Here is a 26,911-nt window from a genome sequence, read left to right as displayed (position 1 = left end):
TAGAGAGCTAGCCTTGAGCAAAAAAGCTCAGCGACAGTGCCCAGGCCCTGAGTTCAAGCCCCAGGATCCCCTCCCCCCCCCAACACACACACACACATGAACACACAAAAAAACCCAACTGTGTGAAGCAGATAATTTTCCACTCTTTGTTTATTTGAGCAAAACATAATGGAGAAAAGTGGCAAAGGGCTTTTCAGATGCCTGAGAGGCAGGGAGGGATGAAGCAAAGCATCTGTGAGAGGATGGGGGGAAGGTACTGGGACATGGGGTTAGCCACGGGGGTGGACAAGCCCCTCAGCAGGCACATGACCTGTCAGGTCATGGAGCAGGAGAGAACCAGGTCCTAGACACATTCTCTGTTTGGATGAATGAGAGCCAGGCAAGACGCATTGTCCTCACTTGGAGCGGTGGGGACAGAGGTCCCTCCTTCGGTGCCGTCACCTCCACTTCAGCTCAGACGTTCTGCAGGAGACACAGGGCAGCGGTGTTTCAGGTCTAACCCTGCAAATGACTTCCTTTCCCATCTCAGGGCCCCCAGCATTGCAGAAAGAAGAGAAACACGTAGAAACTTCCCCCAAGGCCATGGCTCTTCAGAGCCCAGGCCTTTTATTAGTGGCGGGTAGAAGGTTTAGACAAATTGTCCCATCAGAAATTTGGATCCAAAATCCTCCCCATTATTATTATTATTATTTTTGTCATTGTTCCCATCTGATTCAAGGGAAGAAAATCTGTGTCTGAGAGGAGATGAAGGGATATTACCTATGGGCTGATGTCCAGAGCGTCCTGAGAAAGGAAAAGAGAGACAGGAGCTTACAAACATGGAGGTGAGCAGTCCCCAAATTCAAGTCCTCAAGCTCCCACCTGCCACCTGAGCCTCCCTTCGCATACAGTCCACCCAGGTGAGGCAGAAAGCAGAGCGCAGATAGAGACCAGCTGACCCAAGAAGCCAGTGATAAATGTCTCTTTCTTCCTTCATTTGTTGCCGGTTCTCAGGTTGATATTTCTAGGCTGCTTAACCTTTCAATATAGTTAACCAGAAATGATTTATAAATTTCTAGGACATTTGAGATCACTTAAAGAAAGGCTTCATACATGGCCATTGATAGATATCTTGAGAACTAATCTCATCAAAGACGTGTGTGTATGTGTGTGTGTGTATACACACACATACATATACACATGTTTCCTATATACATATACACATATATATACACATGCACACAAATATATATACACACATACAAACTTGAACCTTGAACTCAGGGTCTGGGCACTGTCCTCCCCCTTTTTTTTTTTCCTCAAGGCTGGTGTTCTACTACTTGCGCCACAACTCCATATCTGGCTTTTTTGGTGATTAATTGGAATTAAGAGTCTCATAGCTTTTCTTGCCTGAGCTGGCTTTGAACTGCGATCCTCTGCCTCCTGAGTAGCTAGGATTACAGGTGTGAGCCACTAGTACTCAGCAAAGACATTTTTCTTACCGTTGTGATTCCTGAGATGGATGAACAGCCCCACCCCAAGGAAGAGCAGACCCAGCACAAAGACTGCAACTCCGCTCAGCATCTTCCTCTGTGTAGATCCAGATCTGGCCCCTGGGAGAAGAAGCTAGGCTTAGTGATTTTTCACTCCAAATCCAACTTCCCCTTGTTAAGACCCTGGGAATCAGAGCTTAAGAACTACCAGAAGAAGCCTGCATTAGAAGAAGCCTGCCTGAGAAGACTTTTTTTTTAACATTTAATTTTATTTTATTGTAAAGGTGATGTACAGAGGGGTTACAGTTACATAAGTAAGGTCATGAGTACATTTCTCGTTGAACGTTGTTACCTCCTTCCTCATTTTTCTCCCACTTTCCTCCCCCCCCCCAGCTCCCCTTCCCACCAAGCTGTAAAGTTCATTTCCAACATAGTGTCTTGCGAATATCACTGTAGAAGAAACATTTTAAAATCACACTGAGTCGCTGTAAAATTCAAGCTGTGAACTTAACTATGGCTGTCTTGAAACACCACCAGAGAAACAAACAGTTTGAGACCCAGTGAGGCTGAAGAATTTATCATGGATGAAAAACAAAGCTGAGATTAGCTCTTTTGGATGTCAGGAGGAACCCTGCATCGCTCCTCTTCCCAAGTCATGATAAACACAGACAGGCAGTAATGAAAACTGTCAACCTAGGTGCATAGGAGGCTAAGGGCTAGGGATTACAGTTCAAAGCCAGCCTAGGCAGGAAAGTCCATGAGGCTCATATCTCTAATTAACCACACACACACACACACACACACACACACACACACACACACACACAAGCTAGAATGGAGCTGTGACTGTAGCACCCAGGTCCTGAGTATAAGCCTCATTAATGGCACCAAAAACAAACAAAAGTCCAATCTATCCCATTATTGGTAGGTCAGTTTCACACTGTGCCCAGTAAACCCTGTCAGTAGCTACACCTGTGGTATTTCATTGTTACTTGTAGAAACTGCGGTGCTAAGGGGGTTGTCTTGTTCTAGTTCCCTTCCAGAACTGTGACCAAAACCCTACAGGTTCCTTTTGTTCTTATTCTTGCCAGAAAACCCAAATCATGCCATCTGCTGCACGGGTGACCTTTATCTAACTGCATTGGCAGGCTTGGTCTACCAAAAAAAAAATCTTTGCTTTTTCAACTACTTCTTGCTTGTAAACATCTGACAGGTAGGAAGGTAACCAAGTCTTGCAACCAGTTGGCAAACAGATATTTCATGTCTCAGGGTTCCAGAGCCTCAATGGCCAAGATCACAGTGTTGACAGAACTAGTTCCATCTGAGAATGGTGAGGGAGCATCTTCTCTGGAAGGGACTCTCTCCTAGCTTCTAGTAGCCTGGGGTGCTCCTTGATTTATGGGTGACATTCTCCCTGGGTCTTTGTATTGTCTTTCCTCACTGTGTATTTCTCAGTGTCCAAATTTCTCTCTCTATAAAATCTCCAGTCATCTTAGATTAGGGCCCAGCATAAGGATCTTATCAACTTGATTATCTCTTGTGAATACACTATTTCCAAACCAGGTTGCATTCTGGGGTACTGAGAGTTAGGACAGCCAAATACAATTTTGGAGGCAGGCACTGTCACCCAGAAAACACCTAAGCCGTCTTTTTTTGTCAGTTGTGGGGCTTGAACTCAGGGCCTAGGAGCTGTCCCTGAGCTTGTTTACTCAAGGCTAGTGCTCTACCACTTGAGTCAAAGCTCTACTTCCAGGTTTCTGGTGGTTAATTGGAGATAAAAGCACAGGCTAGTTTTGGACTGCAATCCTCAAATCTTAGCCCCCTGAGTAGCTAGAATTACAGGTGTGAGCCACTGGCGCCCAGAGTTCTCTATCCCTTTAATCTCAGCCTTTCCCTCACTCCCCATTTCCCATGAATTCCAATTCTTTGTGTCCACTTCTACTTGCATCCTTTCTCACTTCCATTTCTTCTTGACACTCAAAGCAGCAAGCTAGGTTTTCAAGACTTGGTCTCAGTTTTCCACTTGTCAGCCAAGTTACAGGCTAAGTGAGCGATGTGTATCTCTTTCTAGTTATAACTGCTTTCTAGTTTTGTTATCTTTTCCCCAGGAGCCAGCGGGGCACTGATACTGATAGATCTAGAATTGCCCAGAGTACTATTTATTGGGAAACTAATAGGTAGAAGTGTGGTTCTGGGTGGCAGGCAGACAAAATAAACAGCCATGATTTGGGTCTGAAGAACAGATGTACATACTAGTCAGGATCAAAGTGACTTCATAAAATTGAAATTGACTTGGTGTATATTCATCAAATTTCAGAGTCAGGCACCTTCTTGGCTCCGGGGTTTGGTAGTAAAGTTCAACATGGTTTTTTCTACTCTTAACTATGTAGGAAAGCCCAGCTAGTGTTACGCTAGATCAATCATGGAGGTTATAATTAAAGATGTCCAGGGCCTTGAATCAGCACAGTGACAGGGCTCCTGCCAGCCGTCTGTGCCGAACAAAGCAGATGAGAACATGGGCAAATGAAAATGGGATGTATGGCGAGGACAGTCCTAACACTGATAGAATTTATAAGCTGGGAAACTTTGCACTCACTCCACTCCACAGTGACTGGACTGTCCAGCCTGGGGTGCTCCACGTGGCAGGTGTAAACGTCTCCCTGTTGGGGGATAATTTCCAGCATCACCAGTATCTGGAAGGTCCAGTCTCCATTCTGGATCAGGCCTGTGGACACCACCCCAGCCTGCTCCTCCTGGCCATTGCGGAACCATCTGACTTCAATGTTGCCTGGGTAGAATCCATGCACAGCGCACACCAGGAGGTTGTGGTGCTGCAGGGGTTCAGTCTTTGTGGGGTACACGGTCACCTTAGGCATAACTAGAAGAGAAAAGTGGAGAGAACTCAGAAGGTAGAACAGTCCACCCAGGTCCTTTGCTTTTCTAATCTCTGGCCTCCTCAAAGCTTGCTGCAACCTCGAATTGAGTCCTCATAGCAGGAGTTCATTCAATTTCACAAATACTAAGAAAAAACTGTAGGGTTTTTTTCCCCCCATAGCTTAAAGTAATTAATCCATTGCCAAAATTGTAAGAGGTTCAAACTTTTGCAAAGCACATAGTGTGGCTTCTGTACTTTATATACAACTTGTTAAAATTGTTTTCAGGAGAAGGAAAAGGACTGAGGGAGAGAGATAGAGAGGTGCATTTGATCAGGGTACATTGCGTGCATGCATGGAAGTATCATAATGAAATCCCTGTGTAACAATCAATACATGTTAATAAATGTTGTTTGAAAAGTGTAATTTCTGGGCAGGTTAGGTTTAGATCAAGGCTCTGCTTTTCTGGTTGATTCTGGAGGAATGTTCTATGTTGCCCTGTGCCACAGCTCTCCTAGTTGCATGGGAAGATACCGATACTGACTTCACATGAAGATTAACATATCCAAAATGTATAAAGCAGTGACTGGAATGTAGTCTTCAATATACAGTTGATATTTATGCCCCTTGTTTACTTTGAGAGAAAATATGACTCAAAGCAATGTGGATGGATCTTCAATGCTACCAAACAACCACACACCTTAAAATGCATCAGAACTGATTCTGTCCTGGGAGGCAGATGCATGTAGAGGTAAATTCATAGGAATCCTGAGGAGAAGGAAAGAGTTTTAGAGTTCTTAGGTCTACACTCAGCTGAGGAACCCATCTCCTTTCCTAAATGAGCATGCCTACTGTTATTATCTTCCGACTCTCTAAACTGACATTTATGGACAGGACTCATTGGACTTATGGACTTGGACTCATTGCTTACTTACAACATGTGCTTTGTTGCTAGGACAACCCTTCATATGACCATGCTCAATGAAAGCATTTATTTAAAGGAGGAATTTAGGGGGAAGTATTGCTTCACTACTGCAAATGACACATTTAAGAATTTTTGAAAGAGGTGACATTGATCAAAATGAGTTCTATTCATAAACTGACATGTGGAATTGAAACTCTTCCATACAAGATAATATGGAAAACTGAGACAGTGAAGGAAGGAGTAGCATTGTCCAAAAAGAAATGTACTCATTACTTGACTTATGTAACTATAACCCCTCTGTACATCACCTTTGTAGTAACATCAAAAAATAAAAATAAAAAAGTGCAGGGCTGGGAAGGTGGCTCAGTGGTAGAGCGCTTGCCTTGCATGCTCGAGGCCCTGGGTTCGATTCCTCAGCACCACATAAGCAAAAAGAAAAAAGCCGGAAGTGGCGCTGTGGCTCAAGTGGTAGAGCGCTAGCCTTGAGCTGAAGAGCTGAGGGACAGCGCCCAGGCCCAGAGTTCAGGCCCCACTACCGGACCCAAAAAAAAAAAAAAAGTGCAAAAAAGATAATATGGAAAAAAATGATTGGAAAAAACTAGAAACTTTGCAGAATTTTAAAGTAAATACTTTTTTAATTATCTAATTATTTAATTAGATAATTAATAATAAGATAATTAAATAATTAAATAAACCTGTTAAGATTCTTAAGATAGAAAGTAATAGAAATATAAATCATAATCTGAAGAAAATGCCAGAGCAAATAACAAAGTATTAATAATCTTACAGCATGAAACTCCATAAACTGAGAAAAAAACCTCAGGACCCTCAGCTAATAGACAATAATGATTCTTAGAGCAGTAATGATAATTGCCCAATAAAAGTCAACTATGTTCAGGAGACACAGAAATCAAAGACATAGAAATTGGCTGGGCAATTGGGTGGCTCACGCCTGTAATCCTAGCTACTCAGGAGGCTGAGAACTGAGGATCGTGGTTCAAAGCTAGCCTAGGCAGGAAAGTTTGTGAGACTCTTATCTCCACTTAACCACCAGAAAACTGGAAGTGGCGCTGTGGCTCAACAGGTAGAGTGCTAGCTTTGAGCTGAAGAGCTGAGGGACAGCGCCCAGGCCCAGAGTTCAAGACTTATAACCAGACCAAAAAAAAAAAAAAAAGACAGAAATTAAAATTAAAAAGAAGTTGTTAATTATGTGTCATTACGGAAAAGATTTTTTTAAATCAAACTAAAGGGCCTCGGTTGCAAATTACCTTAACTATACAAAGAAATATGTCACTAAATAGTATTAGCATTATCTAGAAACAGTATCTAGGTCTGCTAGGCCACGAAATTATAATTTAAAAAAGCTAGTTCTGCAATTTTCAATGCTGTAAATATACACAGACAAAGAAAGCAGGAAACATTCACCTAAAAGAAACCTTGGGGGAAACAAAGGAGGAGGCAACAATGCTTGATAAGATATGTACTCATTACCTTGCCCATAACTGTAACCCCTCTGTACGGTATTTTCACACACACACAAAATAAAAAGAAGAAAAGAAACCTTGGAAAGGTGGGAGGTACACACACACACACACACACACACACACTCACACTCACACTCACGCTCGCGCACGCGCAGCTTAGCTGCCCCCAGCCCCACACTCACCTCCTTGTAATGACAGGAGTATGTCAACTAATGGATAGTTATTTCTGCACCTGTCTACTGAAGCTCGGTAATTGTCCAGCACGTCCTTCTGGCTGTTGAGTTCCTCGGCGATGGGCCGCCCCAGCTCAGTCTGAGCGCGGAACTCCCCAACGTCGCTGTCAAAGCGCAGGAACTCCTTCTGGTTGTAGATGTATCTGGTCACGCTCCACACTCCCTCCGTCCCATTGGGGAAATAACACTCACCCTTCAACTGCTGCATGAAGCGTGCTGAGGGCGGAAACACGGTGTGAGCTGGGCTGGGGCTGGGGGGCAGCGGGGCGGGGGAGGGGGGGGAGTCGGGGAGGGGGGCTGGCACCTGTCATCCTAGCTAATCAGGAGGCTGAGATCTGAGGATCGCCAGCCTGGGCAGGCAAGTCCCTAAGACTCTTATCTCCAATTGAGTACCAAAAGTCCTGTGGTAGCCTGACTTCAACCTTTAGTACCACAAGGGAAAAAAAAAAAGTGCAAAAGTGGAAGAAAAGCTTGGTGCATGGATGGTAATAGTGGTGTTTGAGAGAGATTTTTGAGACATCCATGGGATAATGGAGCACCAGGAAATCTTTCTTGCTTGCTCCTCTCTCTTTTTTGTTTCTTTGTTTCTTTCTCACTCCCTCTTTCTCTCTTCCTTCCTTCCTTCTTTCTTTTTTCAGTCATGGGACTTGAATTCAGGGTCTGGGCACTGTCCCTGAGCTCTTTTTGCTTAAGGCTAGTGTTCTACCACTTTAAGCCACAGTGCCACTTCCAGTTTTCTGGTGGTTAATTGGAGATAAGAATCTCACAGACTTGGGCTGGGAAGGTGGCTCAGTGGTAGAGTGCTAGCCTTGCATGCATGAGGCCCTCGGTTCGATTCTTCGGCACCACATAAGCAAAAAGAAAAAAGCCGGAAGTGGCGCTGTGGCTCAAGTGGTAGAGCGCTCGCCTTGAGCTGAAGAGCTGAGGGACAGCGCCCAGGCCCAGAGTTCAGGCCCCACGACCGGACCCCCTCCCCCCCCCAAAAAAAAAAAAAAGAATCTCACAGACTTTCCTCACTGGGCTGCTTCAAACTGTGGTCCTCAGATCTCAGCCTCCTGAGTAGCTAGGACTACAGAGATGAGTCACTGGTGCCTGGTCATTAGCAGGCAATGTTTCTACTGCTTTATATATGCCATACCTTTCAATCCTCAAAACAGTATTAGAATAATATAGTATTAGAATATACATAATTAATATATTAATATTTAATATTAATATTAAATATATATTAATATATATTAAACAAAGTATTAGAATATGATGCAAGGGCTGGACGCCAGTGGCTCACGCCTGTAATCCTAGCTACTCAGGAGGCTGAGATTGTAGGATCACAGTTCAAAGCCAGCCTGGGCAGGAAAGTCCATGAGACTCTGATCTCCAATAAACCACCAGAAAACCAGAAGTGGTGCTATAGTTCAAGTGGTAGAGCATTCGCCTTGAGCTGAAGAGCTCAGGGACAGTGCCCAGGTCCACAGTTCAAGCCCCAAGACCGACGAAAAAAAAAAAAGAAAAAGAAAAAGGTGCAAGGGTGACATTGATCAAGATACACTGTGCTCACAAACTAACAAGTTAAATTGAAATGTCCTTGCACAATTACTGAAGGATAACTAAAAAATAAAAAAGTAAAAGAGGGCAATATCGCCCCCTTTATTTTATAACTGCTTTGATGATCAAATAAAGCAGAAGCAAGTATTCAATAGAAATGAAGATATCTAGCTTTGGTGTCCTAGTGTGTAATTACTACATACACTTCATGGAAGACTCTTTCTGGATAGATAACAACCAAGAGGACCAACTATGGGTGCCTGGCTGTGATTCTGTCTGGAAATCAGCTAGCAAGGGATGGAAACCTTAAGCAGCACAGAGAGCAAAAACAAACAAACACCCTTCCTCCCCTCCCCCCAAACCCCAAAACCAACCTAGAGGAAAGAACAAAGCCAATTGCAGCTTCAATCCCAGCTCCCTGGTGGGGGGATGGGGACCTACAGAAGTGGGAAAGTACCAGCAAGCCCAGCCAAGACAGCTGACTGGCAGTTCTAACTGTCCTTGTTACTAACAGTCATTCCTGCAGGCTTTAAGCAATTTGGGCAGCTGACCGGTTTCACAGTGACAGCTCTGCTCCAAAGAAGGAACTTGCTTTGGATCTTACCAGTGCCAAGACCCCAAATGACTACAGTAGCTGTTGCTAGAAGACATGTTGCTTAGGAGATGCCTCTTATGCTGGCTGCCACCAGAGGCTCTGGGTTGGCATGCACCTCACTGGGTGGAAGACAGTTCCTTTAGCATCCTGCATCTTCAGAACTACTAGCTGCTATAGCCACAAGCCAAGTCCTATCCTGACTGCCCCTTGGGAACTAGGAAAATTCTTCCCTTCGGCCCACAGCCTTGGTTGGGACTGCAGCTACTGATATGAAGAACTCATTTTATTTGAAGCCCAAATCTTAATTTTTTCAAAAAGCTACGTCCCCAAGAAGGAAGGCTATCGTGGTTTAAACTCAGAATGGAGTTGGGTAGCCATTTGCTGATTGAGGAGCTGCAAAGTACTCTTGTGCTCCTGGGGAAACCATAAACAGATCCATGTCTTTGTTTTAGCTGCTAAGATGAACAGCCTCCCAATACTCTTGTTTTGCAATCTGGACCTGATCAATAAGAAAGCTGTATGTAAAATCAACCAATCAGGAATGGGCAAAATTGCATCTTTTATTTGCATAAAGCAGAACAGAATGAGAATTAAATAGGACACTTGTCTGGGTAAGCTTGCCCTTGTCTTTGTTCCTTTTCTAGTGCACTTTCAAGGGTTGTAACTCCTGGATTTGCAAATAGGTTTTGTTTTGTTTTGTGATCGGTCATAGGGCTTGAACTCTGGGCCTGGGTGCTGTCCCTCAGCTCTTCAGCTCAGGGCTAGCACTCTACCATTTGAACCACAGCACCACTTCCGGCATTTTTCTGTTTATGTGGTACTGAGGAATCGAACCCAGGGCCTCATGCATGTGAGGCAAGCACTCTACCACTGAGCTACCTTCCCAGCCCCAGTTTTTTTTTTTTTAAATCAAGCCTGTCTATTCTTCTTGAACTCAATAAATATGCATTGGCAGAGGCTATTAAAGTGTTCTGATAAGACTTCATAGAAATATGGGCAATCAAGGTCATTCTGGTAAGGTCTCAGAGAAGAATGAAAAATAAGCTATTGGAAATGAGTACAGTCCAACAATATTGCACAGCTGTAAACAGCTTGATGACATAGTATTCCCACCCTATGACCTTGTGGGAGATAGAACTTCAGTGATCCAGGACTTCTTAGTGTCTAAGAAAGAAAGAAAAGAGAATGGCAAATACCCAGGCTCCAACATCACTGATCCCTCTGTGAAAACATGGCACAGAATCTCTTAGAGAGAACCTCCAACTCTTCCACGCCTCATAAAATTTTCAGAGAAACTTTTCCTTTCTCCCAGGATAACTCAACATTATCAAGAGAAGTGTTGGGCAGGAAATTATTTTAAATTTAACTTCTAAGTTCTAAGGCTTCCCAAATCCCTAAGAAGACATAATCAAAGACTGGAGATGCTTCTTTTGGGAGTGAGGGTAGAGAGGATGTGAAGAAATGGCCTATATGTTGGTCCCATACATAGATTTCAGAGAGGGAAAACAGCCAGGCTCCTTTTTTTCCCTTGTGTAGAAATAATTTGACATTCACATGATAAACACAAGTAGCCACAGGGGGAAAAATTCTTTAAAAATATAAAAGGCCCAAAGAAAATGAGGAAGTTATCCCCCTTTCATCCCCCACCCATAGTAGCTCAGCACCTGAGGTGTGCACTTACGTCGGGTGTCCCTGAACAAAGCCACAGGAGGGCTCAACACCATCAGCATCAGGGTTAGAGTTGCCTTGAAGGGACTGCTGGGGAGCCATAGGCACACCATGCTGGAGAAGAGGAGAGGAGGGGTGTCAGAGCTGTAGACCAGCCTCACTGAGTGAGCACTGGGACCTGACTCCACCCACATCCTAAATAGTAAGAACTAAGATGCTCATTTCTTTAGTGCTAGGTGAAGAACCAATCAGCCTCAACGATGAATAGCATCATCTGTTGATGGTTAGAGATATAGTATGAAGGTCTTCTGAAAGTTCCAATTTCCTTCATTAAAAGGATTGATTTAGATGATTTTTTTTAAAGTTTTGATCTAATTGCAATCTGAAACACCTCTGTGATGAGCCATCTCTGTTGATTCCAAGCCAGCCTTTGACACCATAATTTTGCTTTAGGATAGTTATACAGTATGTGGAAACGAGTTCAGTCCTTCAGTCCTGCTTCCCATGATGACATCCTCATTTTATTGCAGATATGTTTCTTTCTATTATTCCTCCTCAGCTACTTTATCCTAAAAATTGCTAATTAATACACTCTCAATCATTCAGGCAAGTCAATGCAATGAATGATGATGATGATGATGATGATGATGTTACACCATATAATGAAATTGTATAATTTGTGAAATAAGATTCTACCATTGATGATCACACATTATATTGATAGAAATGCAATGACACAGATTCAGAATGTACTCCAAAGGGCAACTATACACATGAAATTCAACATCAACTCACACTTTGTCACAGTTCTGACAAGCAGTTGTTCTTTGTTTCGCTATTTGTGCTAGCAGAATTCAACATGCTGCAATTAAAGTCTCTGTTGAGATTTGCATATTTCACACTGTACCCAGAATTGTCCTAAGAGCTTTATATACATCCTACTTGGATTAATTCTATAATCTCTCCAAATGAAGAGTCTGAAATTATACTAAACAATTCTTGCAAGGTTGTCAGGCTAGAATATTCTACATTGGGGATTCAGTTGGGTTCTATGTGATTGCAAATAGTACAAGTTGAGTTAGTTCATCACAGTACTTCACTTGGAAAGGTCACCAGTCTGCTGAATTGAACAACCCTGAAGATTCTCCATCTTGGAGAAAGTTTCTATGCATGAAAATGTGTCAAAGAAAAGTCATGTCAATTACATGGGATTACCTGCTATTCTCAGCAGATTCTTCATTGAAATATTTTGGCCATATATATTTTTTTCATTCTACCTTATACCACTGGTTTCAGATAAGCTAAGGTAAATTATTTCTTCATTTAAGGAAGAAAGTCAAAGTACATTTATAACCCTAGGTCAAGCAGAAAAGACATCAATACCACCTTCTTAAATTCTAATAGGAAGATTTTCTTTGAATTATGTGTAACTTTAAAAATGACAAGTTTAAATTCTCAATTTCCTTAAAAAATAAAAGCTGCTGCTGGGGCATGGCTCAAGTGGCAGAGCCCCTGCTTTGCAAGTGTGAGGCCTATAGTTGAAACCCCAGTACCCCAAAATAATAATGAAAACAACAATAACAATAATAACATAAAATGTCTGTGGCAATAGAGACATTAAATTCAAATGTTTAGACTCTGAAATAACTTTGTAATCGATTATTTGATTTTGATTTGACTTACATTTGATACTGACACTCCAGATGGAATACAACAGGATATTCTAACTTTTTTTTTTTTTTTTTTGGTCGGTCATGGCCCTTGAACTCTGGGCTTGGGCGCTGTCCCTGTGCTCTTCAGCTCAAGGCGAGCGCTTTACCGCTTGAGCCACAGCACCACTTCCATATTCTAACTTCTTGACAGTGTATATAATACCCCTTTCTCTGAAACCCACTTTAAAAATAGTATGTTAATGAAGTCTATGGAGTCTTAAGATCCAGACACTGATTTGAAATTAGAGTTAACACTATTTTAGGTAAGGATCAAAAGAACTTTTAATTAATTTGTCTAGCTTTTTAATTTCTTTTCTTTTCTTTTTTTTTTAGATCCAAGAACAGGGCTGGTACTCAGTACTTGATGTTTTCACTCACTGGCTGTCACTCTACCAACCGAGCCATGCCTCTAACCCCCCTTTTTAGCTTTCTTTTAGTCATTTACTTTTGGTCAAATTTGTTTCAATTGTTTAAAATCTGTTTGGGGCATTTTTGTGCTAATTTTGACCAAATTCTTAAAAAATATTTTCATTTACAAGTAAAATATTTGCATGTAAAAATTATATATGAACTAAAACCATTTGATATGTGTACTATGTCACATACTTGTTACGTAGATAAAACCCATGACCCTACTAGATAGTTTACTTCCTTCATGCCACCTTCCCTAAACCTTCACCCCAACCACAGAGCTCTAAATTTCCCTTCCCCACAAGTCTCAGGACTCACGTCAAACAAGGTTTCCTCCTTTGCTGGCCCTTCCCACAGCCTCATTCTTATATTCCCCTCTCCTGTTCCACCCAGTCTTGTTCTGGATTATTCCAGTCTCTATATCTATTTCTTTCTTCCTCTTTCACCTTTGTTTTCAAAACCCTTCTCTATATTTCCATCAGTGATGTCTCAAAACATGTATAGATACCACAGTTCCATTTCTGACCCTCTTAAGACTCAAAATACTTTGAAAATTAGGATTTTTTGAGTTTTAAAAAACCATGAGTCTACTTTTTCCAAGTAAATCTGGGGAAAGTAAAGTTCGTAGATGAGATCCTATTTGTCACATATGGCAAATTGAGGAAAACAGGACAAATTAAGGAAACCATGAAATTCGCCAGCAATCTACAGAACAGTGAGTTCTTCTGGCCTGCTTATTGATTTTCAACATGACAAAAGTTAACAGCCTCCATACCTCTCTGGAACTTTGTTTAGACATATACTTTGAATCATAAGACCCTGCTAATATTTTACTACTTTTAAGATGACCAAAATAGAGTTCCATAAAATTTACTCTCCACAATTTGAATTCCTTTCTTTTGGCTGGCAGTCAGATAATGAACAAGAAAGTGTTCACATAAAAAGAATCAAAATAGATTTAAAATATGCAATATAATGTCCTAGGTTTTTATAATACACCTTAAATACTTCAAGGCACCCAAGAACAATTCATAGATTCTCTTTATTGATAAGAGCATTCTAAGTATTAAGGGTTTCTACCTCAGTCATAGGATGCTTTCAAGAGAAGCAAGTAGGAGCTAACCCCACCTTCCATCAGAACACCTGACCCAGAGGGACACAGACGTCATAGACATTGGAGTTGGGGTGGGGGGGAAGAGAAGCTGATAGAAGACTTCTCCTAGCACAATCTGACATGTGAAGGAGACAGCAACATCACTGATTCTGTGGAGGATGGAACACAGGATCTGTAGGAGAGACCCTACTAATTCTCTTTGAAAACTTGTTCTGACATAAGATGGCATTAACCAGGGAAGGGCAGTATGGGGAAGTATTTTAACAACAACGCTTCTAAGTCTTGTCAGGCCCTTCAGGGAAAGGAATTTAATGTTGGAGAGGTTTCACTGCAGGAGAGTTGGGAACAAATGGTCTCCATAGAGGCACCATAAGTAGAGCTCACAGACAGAGCATACATGGAGGTGTGGGGGATTCTTCTGTGGAAATTATTTGGGATGCATATGATAAACATAGGTAGCCACTTAAAAAGAAAAAGACCACAATTTTTAAAGGACGCTGCCTGGAAACCATGACCCAGTTAACACCCTTCTTTCCACAATCCCTACTTGTTTAGCCCATAATGTGTGCACTAAGATTGAGTGTTCCTAGCCCAAGCCAGGGGAGGACTCAATATCATTATTATCATGGTTAGTTAGAGCTGCCATGCGAGATCCTCCAGGGAGCCACAGGCACATCATGCTGGAAATTAGGAGAAGATGAGAGCCAGTGGAATAGATTATCTTTATCCAGTGAGAGCTATGACTCTTCTGCATCCACCTCCCAAGTAAGGAATATTCATTGGTTTGGTGCTGGATTGGGTGATTTCAATATAGAAAAACCAGTCTTCATATTAGCATCATCAGTTGCTGGGCAGAGATTTACTAGGAAGGTCTTCTTCTGAAACTCAGAACTTCCATCTTTCAAAGGGGTATTTCCATTTTGTATGTGAAAAGTCTGATCCAGTTATATCTGAACAACTTTAATTAAGCCACTATGGCAAGTCATCTCTGTGCTAGCAGGTAAGGCATCCGTCTGTTCAATTCATGTGATACTTGAGGACAGAGTGAGTTGTACAACTGCTTGTATGGATGTGCTTAGGGATAAAAGGGAATGGAGAGTAAATGACTCTACATCAGGACAAGTTTAATCTTGCATTGACTGTGCCTTGACTAGGTATTGTAGATTGGGGATATCATTAACTTCTCACAGTTGAAATGAAGGCACTGCAATCTTCCAAGCACTTCAGTTTTGCTGTGGTTTTGGAGATTCTCCCCTCCCCCCTCCAAGAAGCAGGGTTCCAGTGCAACTGATGATACAGCAGAATTATAACTGCTGATTGAAGAATAAAGTCTATACTTATTTTTTTCTGTGTGTGTTTATGTGTTCATTTATGTGTGCTGGTCCTGAAACTTGAACTCAAGTCCTGGGTGCTATTCTTGGGCTCTTACTGCTCTACCACTTGAGCCACAGTGCCACTTTTTCTGAGTAGTTTATGGAAGGTAACAGTCTCACTGACTTTTCTGCCCAACCTGGCTTCGAACCACAGTACTCAGATCTCAGCTTTCTGAGTGGCTAGGATTACAGGCATGAACCACCAGTGCCTGTCTATTTTCTTTAGTTTTGTGTTTGTTTTTTTTTAATTTTTATATTATCTTTAAATAGTTGTACAAAAGAGTTTAAATTTAGCATGTCACTTTGTTAGTACACTGCATTTGATCAATGTCTCCCCCATCTCTCCCACTCCCACTATCCTTTCAATTTACCTGGTTCTATTTTCACATGTGTATATTGAATATTATGAGTGCATTCACCCACACTTCCTCTCCTTCATATTTAGGGACATGGCTGATAAACTATTCAAAGGTAGTTAGTTAAATGAATGACAATATTTCTAGTGTATCTGCTGTCACTGATTTCAGTGGCCTCTGAATACACATAGGCACTAGGCTGAAAGGAGGCCATTCACAGGGAATAAAGGTCTTAAGAGAATCTTTGCACTTAGCAATAGGGAAAGAACACCCTCTAAAGCAAACTACACAGAAGCTCAGGGATCAATGCAGTACTCAGAATCAGCCTTAGACACATCTCTGTTCTAAAATAATTGTAAAAAGTTTTTGATCCCTCAATCCTGCTTTCAAACATGATTCTCTCATTTCATTGAGGATATATCCACTCATTGTTTCATTTTACCTGCTTTACCTAGGGAATGACACAAGGAAGCCCTGCCAATCAGCCAGTATGTGCTTGATTCAATAGTTTCTACCAGAGTGCCACCAATAAAATCAGCATCAGAGACACCAGATGAAGACAGAATAGGAAACCTTGGACTTAAAATGTCTCTATGGTTTTTTTTACTATATTAATTTAATAGAATGCACATACTGGTAATGAACATTAACTATCCAAAGTGGAAATAAAATTTAGAACAAATGTGTTATGTGTCATGTTGATTATTTTTCAAAGAAGGGCAATAAAATTGCATTTTAAAAAATCTACATGTTTTCTTTCAGGCTTGAAAGAAAACTAATCAGCCTATAAAGATCCATAGTTTATGAAGTAGTAGACAGATAGATAATGTCACAAACTGGGAATTATGAAATATGTTAATTCAGAATCTGCTAGTGGCTCAGAATAACTTTGAATGATGTATCTGAATTTCTTTCCTCTCACAATACCAGAAAAATGACTATAACAACCATATTTTTATTTATTTTGGGATAAACAATGAAATGTATGAAAATCTGTCTGAAGCATGATTTTTCACTCCATGTTTATTTAAGGAAAATATAAAACAAAGTCTTGTGACACAAGGCCAGGTTGGATGGGGATGGGGAGGGTGGCAGAAGGTTTGAATGCAAAAGAGCCAGGAGAGAGCGCAGAGCAGATCTTGCAGTCTGCACTGGGCTTCCAGCTCAGGGACAGGGGCTGGGGGAGCCATCAGGGAGGACAGGATCTGCTGGGCACTGAGCAGGGATGAAGCCAGGTCCTGAGAAAGCGTTACTTCTCTCTGAAGAATTAGAGCCAAGCTGGAGTGATTTCATGAGGAGAGGTAGGGGTAGAGGTCCTGCCTTCCCAGCTGTCCACCTTCACTTCAGCTCAGGAGTCCTGCAGGAGGCAGAGGACAGTATGTGTCAGGACCTAACCCAGGAAATGGCTTCTTTTCCCTTGATAGAACATAACATTACAGCATGTGGAAGGAGGTGAGAGGGCTTTCAACGGGCCCTCAGCAATGCTACTTTACAGCACAATTGGGTTTGGGTTTCTGTTTTGTGCCACTACTGAGGCTTGAACTCAGGGCCTGCACATTGTCATAGCTTTTCTCCCTCAAATCTGGCACTCTATTACCTGAGCTACAGCTCCACTTCTGGCATCTTGGTGGTTAACTGGACTTAAGAATCTCATAGACTTTGCTGCTCTGACCAGGTTTGAATCAGATCCTCAGTTCTCAGCCTCCTCTGGAGCTAGGATTACAGGTATGAGGCACTATGGCTTGCTATAGCACAATTTTTTTATTAAATGCAGAGTGGGCCTGGGGCATAGCTCAGTGATACTGCACCAGCCTAACATTCATAAGCACCTGAGTTTGAATGTCAGAACCACAAGAGCACAAAGAAAACAAATAAATAAACAAAAAAGTGTAAAGAACATGGTTTAGTTTACATTCCTGATTAATTAAAAATTTGATTCCAATTCTTTTTTTTTTTTGGTCTAGTCGTGGGGCCTGAACTCTGGGCTCAAGGCTAGCACTCTACTTTTGATAAATAGAAAAAGGACCAGACTCAGGAAGCAACTAAAAAGGCAGTTACCCTTCTATCTACTCAAATGCTATGTTACAAGAACTAGGAGACCGCATAGGGGCTATCTAAATCTGCTCTCTTTGTTAAAATGGAAAGATAGAAAAATCAAGCAACTCTGTAAATGGGTAGAGACAGAAGATGACAAGCTTGTCTGGAGAGTGGATGTCCTAAAACTCAATTGTTCCTGTGTTTCAGGTAGAACCAGAGACAGCGCCATAGTTTAGAATACTAAGCAGCACCTCTCTTAGCCACTGAGAATCATTGCCTGGGTTGGAGGCTGCCAGCTGACATAAGCACATGTATTCTCTCAGCTCAGAAAGAATACAGACACAGATGACAGCTGTAAACTTTTAAGTGCCTCCTCCTGCATTTGGGGTAGGAAATGTTTTCCCTCTAACCTTCTTCTTCTGAAAGAAATCATTGGTAAAACTTTCATCTTATGAGTCTCTCTCCTTTTCAGCAGACACCATGCCATGCTTTTCAAGAAGCTTAGGGACACCCTCATGCATTCTCTGGTGAGAGTTTTAATATTTCTTTGACATTTGCAATTGCATGAGAAAAGAAAACTTCACACAGGCCCATGGACCTCCCTAGAACTAACCTGAGTGTAGCCACATTTCTTATCCTAAAAAACAAAATCTGTCAACCATGATTTTCAGCCACCAGAAAGTTCCTTACCTTATGAATTCCTGAAGTAGACGAACAGCCCTGCACCCAGGAAGAGCAGCCCCAGCACAAAGCCCCCAACTCCACTCATCATCTTGCCCTGCGCAGATCCAGATTGGGGCTCTGAAAGGAGACGCCAGGATTAGTTACGTGTGTACAAAATCAGAAATTCTCTCACGAGACCCTGAGACTCAGACTCTTGAGATGGGAGGACAAAGCCTGCCCAGATGAATGAGATTTGGCTGTTCCTGGAAATAAGAGAATTAAAAATCATCTTGAGCTCAGTACCAGTGACTCATGTCTATAATCCTAGATAGTCAGAGGCTGAGATCTGAGGATTGTGGTTGGAAGCCAGCCTAGGCAAAGAAGTCTATGAGGACCATGTCTCCTGTTGACCATGCTAAACCCAAAAGTGGGGCTGTGGGTCAAGTGGGACATTGCTAGCCTTGAGAAAGGAGCGAAAGGACAGCAACCAAGCCGTAAGCTCACACCTTAGTACTAGCACGCACCTGCACCTAACCCATCACCCTGCATAACTGAAAGGTTCATACACTGAACTGATGTAATTGTCACAGGGCTGAAGTGCCACCAGGTCTCTGAAAACTGTGGAGCTCAGTCATGTTACAGAGCTGGTAAAGTGTGGGCTGGGAAGGTGGCTCAGTGGTAGAGTGCTTGCCTTGCATGCCTGAGGAGGCCCTGGGTTCGATTCTTCAGTACCACATAAGCAAAAAAAGAAAAAAGCTAGAAGTGGCACTGTAGCTCAAGTGGTAGAGGGCTAGCTAGCCTTGAGCTGAAGAGTTGAGGGACAGCGCCCAGGCCCAGAGTTCAGGCCCCATGACTGGACCAAAAAAAAAAAAAAAAAAGAGCTGGTAAAGCATGACAGAGCTAATGGCAGACAGAGCTGAGATTGGACAGCCCTCATATATTGCTACTCTTCTCAGATCACAGTGAACAACCCAGACAGTAGCACCCACACATAAGCGCAGCCCTGAGGCTGAGGCTGGGCCAGGACTGAGGAGGTAAGTAGGACCTGTGGTGTCACAGGGCTTTCAGAACAGTGTCTTGATTGACACACTCATGTCCCCATGGCTCATGGGTGTTTCTAGAAACATCTCAGCCCCATGCCCCCAGTGACCTATGCTGAAGGAGAGAGCATGGAATGGGTGAGAATCCAGTGTGGGGAGAGAATCCTGAAGCTGTGCTGTAGGGAGAGGAGCCCTGCACTCCGCAGGCAGCCAGGTCTGCATCTGGGCCTGAGGACTTTATACAGTCACCAACATGCTCACTCACTCCACTGCACGGTGACAGGACCGTCCAGGCTGGGGTGCTCCACGTGGCAGGTGTAGACGTCCCCCTGTTGGGGGGTCATCTCCAGCATCACCATGATCTGGAAGGTCCAGTCTCCATTGTAGACCAGGCCTGTGGACACCACCCCAGCCTCCTCCTTGTGGCCATTGCGCAGCCATCTGACTTCAATGTTGCCTGGGTAGAATCCATGCACAGCGCACACCAGGAGGTTGTGGTGCTGCAGGGGTTCAGTCTTTGTGGGGTACACGGTCACCACAGGCTTAACTAGGGAAGAAAAGGCAGGAGAAGTCAGAAAGCAACAGAATCCTCCTTGGTTTACTGTCTTTCTGCCTCTGTCCAATTCCAGGTTGAAGTCTCTGCTGGTGATACAAGTTAGAAGAAAAGGGGGAAGTGGGCGGGGGGCGGCGCCAGGGTTGCTTGGAGCCAGCTCATCGGCTCCCCGAAGAGAGAGCGTGGAAGGCTGGGCACCTGCAGCCACCTTTTCGCCTTCCCGGAGAAATGTCCTTTGCTTCCCAGATGTAATGCACCTTAAGTTAATTCAAGAGTGAAAATGAGTCATACAGAGGTTAAATTGAAAATACCTTTTGGAAATAAATTACTGGATGCTGTCTGCTTGGTACCTAACAAAAGCTTAGCATATGGGATAATTCTTACACATGGGGCATTGGGAGATATGAATCTTCCCCATTTGATGTCACTAGCATCTCATCTTGCAACTCATGGATTTTTTTTTCCCTGAGATTTACCTGTAAAGGCCTTAATATTGTACATAGAATTAAAGCATATAAAGCAGTTTTGAATTACCTAAAGAGCTCAGGAGAATACAAACTTGCAGGTGTATTCTTGGGAGGTCGTTCAATGGGCTCAGGAGCAGCTGCCTCTGTAATGTGTCATATTGAGCGAGAAGATGGTAATGATTTTGTTAGAGGTCTCATTTGTATTTCCTACCCACTACACCATCCCAAGCAGCAGCAAAAACTCAGAGATGAAGATCTCTTTCGTTTAAAAGATCCCGTACTCTTTGTGTCAGGCTCCGCAGATGAAATGTGTGAAAAGAATCTGTTGGAGAAAGTGGCACAGAAAATGAAAGCTCCCAACAAAATCCACTGGATTGAGAAGGCGAATCATTCCATGGCGGTGAAGGGACGGTCAACAAATGATGTTTTCAAAGAAATAAATACACAGATTTTGTTTTGGATCCAAGAAATCACTGGAATGGACAAGAAATGATTGTCCTCAGCTGAAAGCTATGAAAGTACAAAGTTGAGTAGAGATATTGTTCTTTATCAGAGACCAGTATACCTCTCAGCATTATGGTGAGACATATTTCAGACTATTGTTGTTTAATGTTGCCCTATTTTTGAAACACATTTTAATTGTGAAATATCCTTTACAAAATGTCTTTTGAAAGCACTGTTATAGTTGTATGAAGATGATGTACAATATTGAAGGTGGTCTAAATATAATTTTATTTTCTTTAGTACAGTTAAGTTTTGGAAAAAAAATTAAACATTTGAATTTTGTTAAAAAAAAAAAAAGTTAGAAGAAAAGTAGCCAATCTGGGACAAGCAGGCTACAGGACTTGTTGATGGTAGGATGAATGTATAAAACTTGCCTGACTATGAAATGGGGGTAGGAGGCTACAAAAGAATGACCAAGTAAGAAAACAAAAGAATGAAGAGGAAGTGGCGCTGTGGCTCAAGTGGTAGAGTGCTAGCCTTGAGCTGAAGAGATCAAGGATAGTGCCCAGGCCCAGAGTTCAAACCCCAGGACTGACCAAAACCACACACACACACACACACACATACACACACACACACGAATGAAGAAATAAATATGGAGCTCTGACTTTCAGGAACAAAAAAGGAGAGCTGCTAATTAGAAGTCTGTCTTCAAGGACTCCAATCTTCTGGATTTAACCCAAGGCCAAGGTTTGGGTGGAGAAAGATAGTTGGGATGGGCTGATGAGCTGTCTTCCTAAGCATGTCTATGACACATGCTCTCTTTTCTGCCATATTTCTGAATGAGTATACTTTCCTATCACTTTTACTATGTTCACTGTCTTCTCTGGCTAGACGTAAGGACTGAGGTCACCTTACCTGCCCTAAATTTCAGGTGACATATTTGGTACATTGATGAAGAAGTTAGGGATTAAATATGTCTTTCTCTGGCTTGGAGTCACTGAAAGGTTTCTCTTTAAAATAAAGAATCAGCTAAGCAGGGTGCAGTTGGCTGCTGCCTGTAATCTTAGCTACTCAAGAGGCTAAGATCTGAAGATAACCATTAAAAACCAGCCTGGGCACAAAAGTTCATAGTTCAAAGTTCAAAGTTCTTAGCTCCAATATACTGTTCAGAAAAAATCCAGAATTGGGGCTGTGGCTCAAGTGATAGAGTGCAAGCCTAGAACACAAAGAGGCTCAGGGACAGCTCTCAGGACTTGAGTTTAAGACCTAGAACTGGAAAAAAGAAAGTGAATAGACCCCATTTCTAATCAGTGCCAGGTTGTGCCACTCACCTACGACCTAGCGACTCAGAGGACTGGGTACAATGACGTGAGCCCTTCAATACCAGCGAAGCAAGGAGACACGTGTAGAAGGGAGACAGATGAGACAGATGCAGATGGGGAAATTATATCTTTTAAAACAAATATCAATGGGGCTATGAAGGTGGCTCAAGTGGTAGAGCGCTAGCCTTGAGCTGAAGAGCTGAGGGACAGCGCCCAGGCCCAGAGTTTAAGCCCCACGACCAGACCCCCACCCCCAAAAATAAATAAAACAAATATCAAGAGTGAGACTAAGAAGTTAAAACCAGGCAAGGAAAAAGCAGTTAAACTTCCCTACCATTCTATTCTGTCTCCTTTTAGATGCTGAGTTTAAGGATCAGAGAGACTTGAAACAGGCTACCATCTTGAATCTTGAATGTCCATTTCCTACATTGGTAGCAAGAAATGTGTCTCTTATTTTCAGTTTCTCCCTGCTTTCTCCCTGTTACGTTAAACATAAATCCTTGCTGAAATCTTCACCTTGTGAGACTCTCTTTGTTGAATACTCTTGAAGTGGGTCTCAAGGATCTTTGTTTTTGTTTTGTTTTGATTTTTGGTTGTGGGCCTGGGCGCTGTCCCTCAGCTCTTCAGCTCAAGGCAAGCACTCTACCACTTGAGCCACAGCAACACTTCCGGTTTCCTAGTGGTTTATAGGAGATAAGAGTCTCACTGACTTTCCAGCCAGGGCTGGCTTTGAACAGCAATCCTCAGGTCTCAGCCTCCTGAGTAGCTAGGATTACAGGCATGCGCCATGGGCGCCCAGCTGACTTTTGTTTTGTTGTGGAAACTGGAAAGGGGAAGCATTATCCATCATCTGATGACAGAATGATCACAGTCCAGGTTAGGCATAAAGTGAGATCCTAACTTTAAAATAACAGAGACCCGTCTCAAGTGCACCTGTCTTGCAAGCATGAACCCTTGAGTTCAAAGAGGACACCTAGGCGTGAGAAAGGCTGCAGTGATTTCTTTTTTTGTATTTCCTTTTGTTCTGTTTTTGAGTCCAGCTCCTAGAGTTAGTTTTCTCATGCTGGGAGCAGAGATGGACACATACACACACACACACACACACCTGCACACACACAGGCACACGTGTGCACACCCACTTTCTCCTCTCTCCCAGGCCGCCCGCCTCGTGCTCACCTCTGCGCTGCACCGTGAAGGCCTCCGCAACCTCGTAGTTGTGTCTGCAGAACCTGTCCACCTCCGCCGCCATCTCCTCCAGGCTGGCCTTTTTGTTCCAGGTCTCAGCCTCGGGCCGCCCCAGCTCAGTCAAGGCTATGAACTTTCTGAGGCTGCTGTCAAAGCGCAGGTACTCTTCCTGGTTGTGGATGCGTCTCTCCATAAAGACCAATCGCTGTGTCCCGTTGGAGAAATGACACTCGCTCTTCGCTTGTAACAGGAACCGTGCTGCAGGGACAGGAGCGGTTACTGGCCTGGGTCTTGTTTATCTCTGACCACAGGACTCGGACTCCTCAAGAATCAGCTCCTCTCCAGGAGCCTAAAATGGTTGGACATAAGATGGAGATGACAGCGACCCCGGAGGACAGAGCCTCCAGGCTGCTGGGCAGGGAGGTGCAGTGTGGGCTAGAGATGAAGTAGGGCGCCATGGAGCAGGGCAGCCTTCAGGGCAGGGCTCCTGACAATTGCCATGACCACCGAGAACAGAAGAGGTGGGCAGATCCTGAAATTTTCCACCCATTTCCCATAAAACGTGGGATATTCCTCCCCTCTCTTACTTCATTTTTTTGTGGCTTTTTGTTTGTTTGCGTATTGTCTAAGCTAACAGCTCCTTCACCCTCCTAACTATTAAGCAAAATCTCAGGCATAATCTTACCCTTGCTCCACACTTTGTGGTTATTTGCATGTCTCTTTGCATAATTTATGCAAAGTCCTGCTCCTGCTAGTCATCTGATATTTAGCATTGTCTCTATAACAAGCCACAGGTTTGCCTTCCCCAGAGAATTTTGCTATGATCCTAAATGGTCTCCCTATTTCCATATGTGAGCTCCAAGAATCCAATCTTACATATCATTGCATTTAAAAAATTTTAAAATGCAATATGAATCAAAACGCCTTGAAATCACATAGTAGCTTAACAAATTTGTTTTCTTTGTGCTGATCCAACAGCTTGAATTCAGGCTCTGGATATGGTCTTTTAGCTTTTTGGCTCGAGGGCTGGTGCTTTAACTAATTGAACTACAACTCCCCTTGTAGCTTTTTGCTGGTAAATTGGAAATAAGAGTCTCACAGACTTTCCTGCCTGGGCTGGCATCAAACCAGGATCCTCACCTCCCAGCCTCTTGAGTATCTAGGATTACAGACATGAGCCAGTGTGCCCAACAAAATTCAAGTTTCTTATCCTGGCTCTCAGCGGGTGTTGTATGATTACGCTCCTGACCTCATGTCCATACCACCTCACCATCTGCCACCCTGTCTTACTCACTAGTTAACCAAAATGAAGCCGTTCTAGGCTCCTGGCACTCCCTTAAACCCAGCACACATGTCTCAACATTTCTGGTTTTTCCCTATTTTCTTATTTTGTCTCTTAGGTCTTCACTTGGCTGTTTTCTCTTTCTTCTTCTTTTAGCTAAATGGCTTTCTTGAGAATTCCGTAAGATCTATAGTCAGGTGAGTCTAATAGTCTTCGTTCCATATCCTGATGGCTTCCCCCCACCTCAGAGTACTTATTGGTCTATCAAACTTTTTCTTTATTAGAATCTTGTAAAGTTTCTTTTTTTTGTTTGTTTGTTTTTTGTTTTTTGCCGGTCATGGGGCCTGAACTCTGGGTCTGGGCGCTGTCCCTCAGCTCTTCAGCTCAAGGCTAGTGCTCTACCACTGGAGCCACAGCGCCACTTCCGGCTTTTTCTGTTTATGTGGTGCTGAGGAATCGAACCCAGGGCCTCATGCATGCAAGGCATGCACTCTACCGCTGAGCTACCTTCTCAGCCCCTCTTGTAAAGTTTCTATCTTACTTTCATATCTCTAGATGTTAGAATGCTTTGAGTCAAGAACAGAGGATAGTATACAACTTACTCAAGAACCTACCTGTGATACAAATGAAACAAGCACTGCTCTGGAAATTGACCTCAGTGGATAACCTGGAAAGGAAGAATTGTTTCAAGCTCCACACTCTTTTATTCCATGACACATTCTGTGTCTTCCACTTCCAGAGAAATTTAGAGAACCTTCCTCTCTCTCTCCTCCTTATGAGTATCCAAAGATAAGGAAAAAAATGACTTAAACAGCATGGAAATTGAGTTTAATCATCTCCAATGGACCTCTGCAAAGTTCATGGCTATTTAATAATGGCGGTAAAATGATTGGAAAAAAAAAAAGAAAGAAGTGGAGGTAGAGGGAACTGAGCATGACTAATTAAAGGAAGACACATTTGATATTTGTTAAGACTTTGGTGGGCCATGAGTTCCCCTTACTTCTCTATTGGTTTCTAGACTGATGAGTTGGAAACAACCTTCATGTTTTTCTTGTGTCTCTGCAGGGGTGGGTTGTTTAAAGCGCATCATGTTGCTGGTATTCAGGACTGGAGCATGGTTCAAGTGGTAAAGTACTTGCATAGCAAGCACAAGACCCTGAGTTCAATCCAGAAGCAATTGCTTATATTTCACTATTTTGACTTTAAAAAAATTAGATTTTCATATATTTTAATTAAACTAGATCGTTCCTCTCATGAGCCAGAGAATGCAAGATATGTAGGAGAAAGTGAAAACTCATATTATAGGTCCAGAACAAATTCATAACGTGAATCCTAACCTGTGCCAAGTTTTTGGAAAGATGCCTTAAAGAGCAATTTACAGCTGTTCATTGTCTATGACACTGTTTCAAGTACAAAGGAACTCTGCTTCAGCTATAAGGTGCTGACCTCAAGATAAAAAGGAGATCTCTAATCCTACCATCCTTCAAGGCATCTCTAGCACAAGGACACAGACTAAACAAACACTGGAGCTCAGGGACCAAAGAGATACTCAGTATAATCTCTCACTGGCTTTCTGACTTCAGAGAAACCTAGCTAGTTCAATACCTGACTTTGTTTTTTACTTAAAACAATGAAATACACAGAATTAAACACACAAAATAGAATAGAACCATGCATATAATGTCTTTTTAAAAGAGAAAGCTCTTTTCTGACATAATTAAACATAATGCAGGGAAGGGGAATATAGCAAATTAGATTGACATTATTCATAATTCCACTAATGCCTGGAGGGAATATGAATCTAAGATTAAGTATTTTATTGGAAAAGATCTAAAAAGAAATGATTTATACATACATGTGCTTTACACAGATCTCCTAAAGGAGACGAGTATTTAGACTCCTGTTGTGTGGAAGTAGTTTGGATTTCATACAAGTTAGGTCAGAAGTTATTGAAGTAATCTCAAGTGTTAAGAGATTTATCCTGGGCAAAATGAAGAAGCTATCTCCCTGCTTTGCTCACCCATAGTAGCTCAGCACCCGAGGTGTGCACTTACGTTGAAAGTCCCTGGTCAAAGCCAAAGGAAGACTCAGCACCATCAGCAGCACCATCGTAACTGCCATGTGGAAGCCTCCAGGGAGCCTTGGATACACCAT

The 26,911-nt window shown here is 42.6% G+C and overlaps 3 protein-coding genes across 5 annotated transcripts; 1 reads left to right on the top strand and 2 right to left on the bottom strand.

Moving 5' to 3' along the window:
- Positions 1 to 132: 132 nt before the first annotated feature.
- On the bottom strand, positions 133 to 10,930 carry LOC122111155 (HLA class II histocompatibility antigen, DR beta 4 chain-like). Its single transcript, XM_042683892.1, has 6 exons — positions 10,809 to 10,930; positions 6,937 to 7,203; positions 4,069 to 4,350; positions 1,482 to 1,592; positions 760 to 783; positions 133 to 462 (listed from the first exon to the last, which is right to left on the bottom strand). Exons 1-6 carry the CDS (start codon positions 10,906 to 10,908, stop codon positions 449 to 451), a joined length of 798 nt encoding a protein of 265 aa, XP_042539826.1. The 5' UTR covers positions 10,909 to 10,930; the 3' UTR covers positions 133 to 448.
- On the bottom strand, positions 756 to 26,911 carry LOC122111157 (DLA class II histocompatibility antigen, DR-1 beta chain-like). 3 transcript variants are annotated; one of them, XM_042683897.1, is made up of 5 exons: positions 26,812 to 26,911; positions 23,467 to 23,733; positions 19,767 to 20,048; positions 18,489 to 18,599; positions 756 to 783 (listed from the first exon to the last, which is right to left on the bottom strand). In XM_042683897.1, the coding sequence occupies exons 1-4, from the start codon at positions 26,909 to 26,911 to the stop codon at positions 18,490 to 18,492; spliced, it is 759 nt and encodes a 252-aa protein (XP_042539831.1). In that variant the 3' UTR covers positions 756 to 783; position 18,489. The 3 variants fall into 3 exon arrangements, with proteins under 3 accessions (XP_042539831.1, XP_042539829.1, XP_042539830.1); XM_042683895.1 differs by lacking the exon at positions 756 to 783 and adding an exon at positions 16,765 to 17,141 and having other exon boundaries at positions 18,488 to 18,599; XM_042683896.1 differs by lacking the exon at positions 756 to 783 and adding an exon at positions 16,765 to 17,118.
- LOC122111158 (testis-expressed protein 30-like) lies at positions 20,210 to 21,036 on the top strand. Its single transcript, XM_042683898.1, is given in 2 exon segments — positions 20,210 to 20,508; positions 20,511 to 21,036. Coding segments are annotated over 2 exon segments (678 nt in total). The 5' UTR covers positions 20,210 to 20,334; the 3' UTR covers positions 21,015 to 21,036.

This window comes from Dipodomys spectabilis, unplaced genomic scaffold (genome assembly GCF_019054845.1).
Source record: "Dipodomys spectabilis isolate Male_0828 unplaced genomic scaffold, ASM1905484v1 ptg000085l, whole genome shotgun sequence".
Taxonomy (NCBI): Eukaryota; Metazoa; Chordata; class Mammalia; order Rodentia; family Heteromyidae; genus Dipodomys; species Dipodomys spectabilis.
This window is presented reverse-complemented; position numbering and strand designations above follow the sequence as displayed.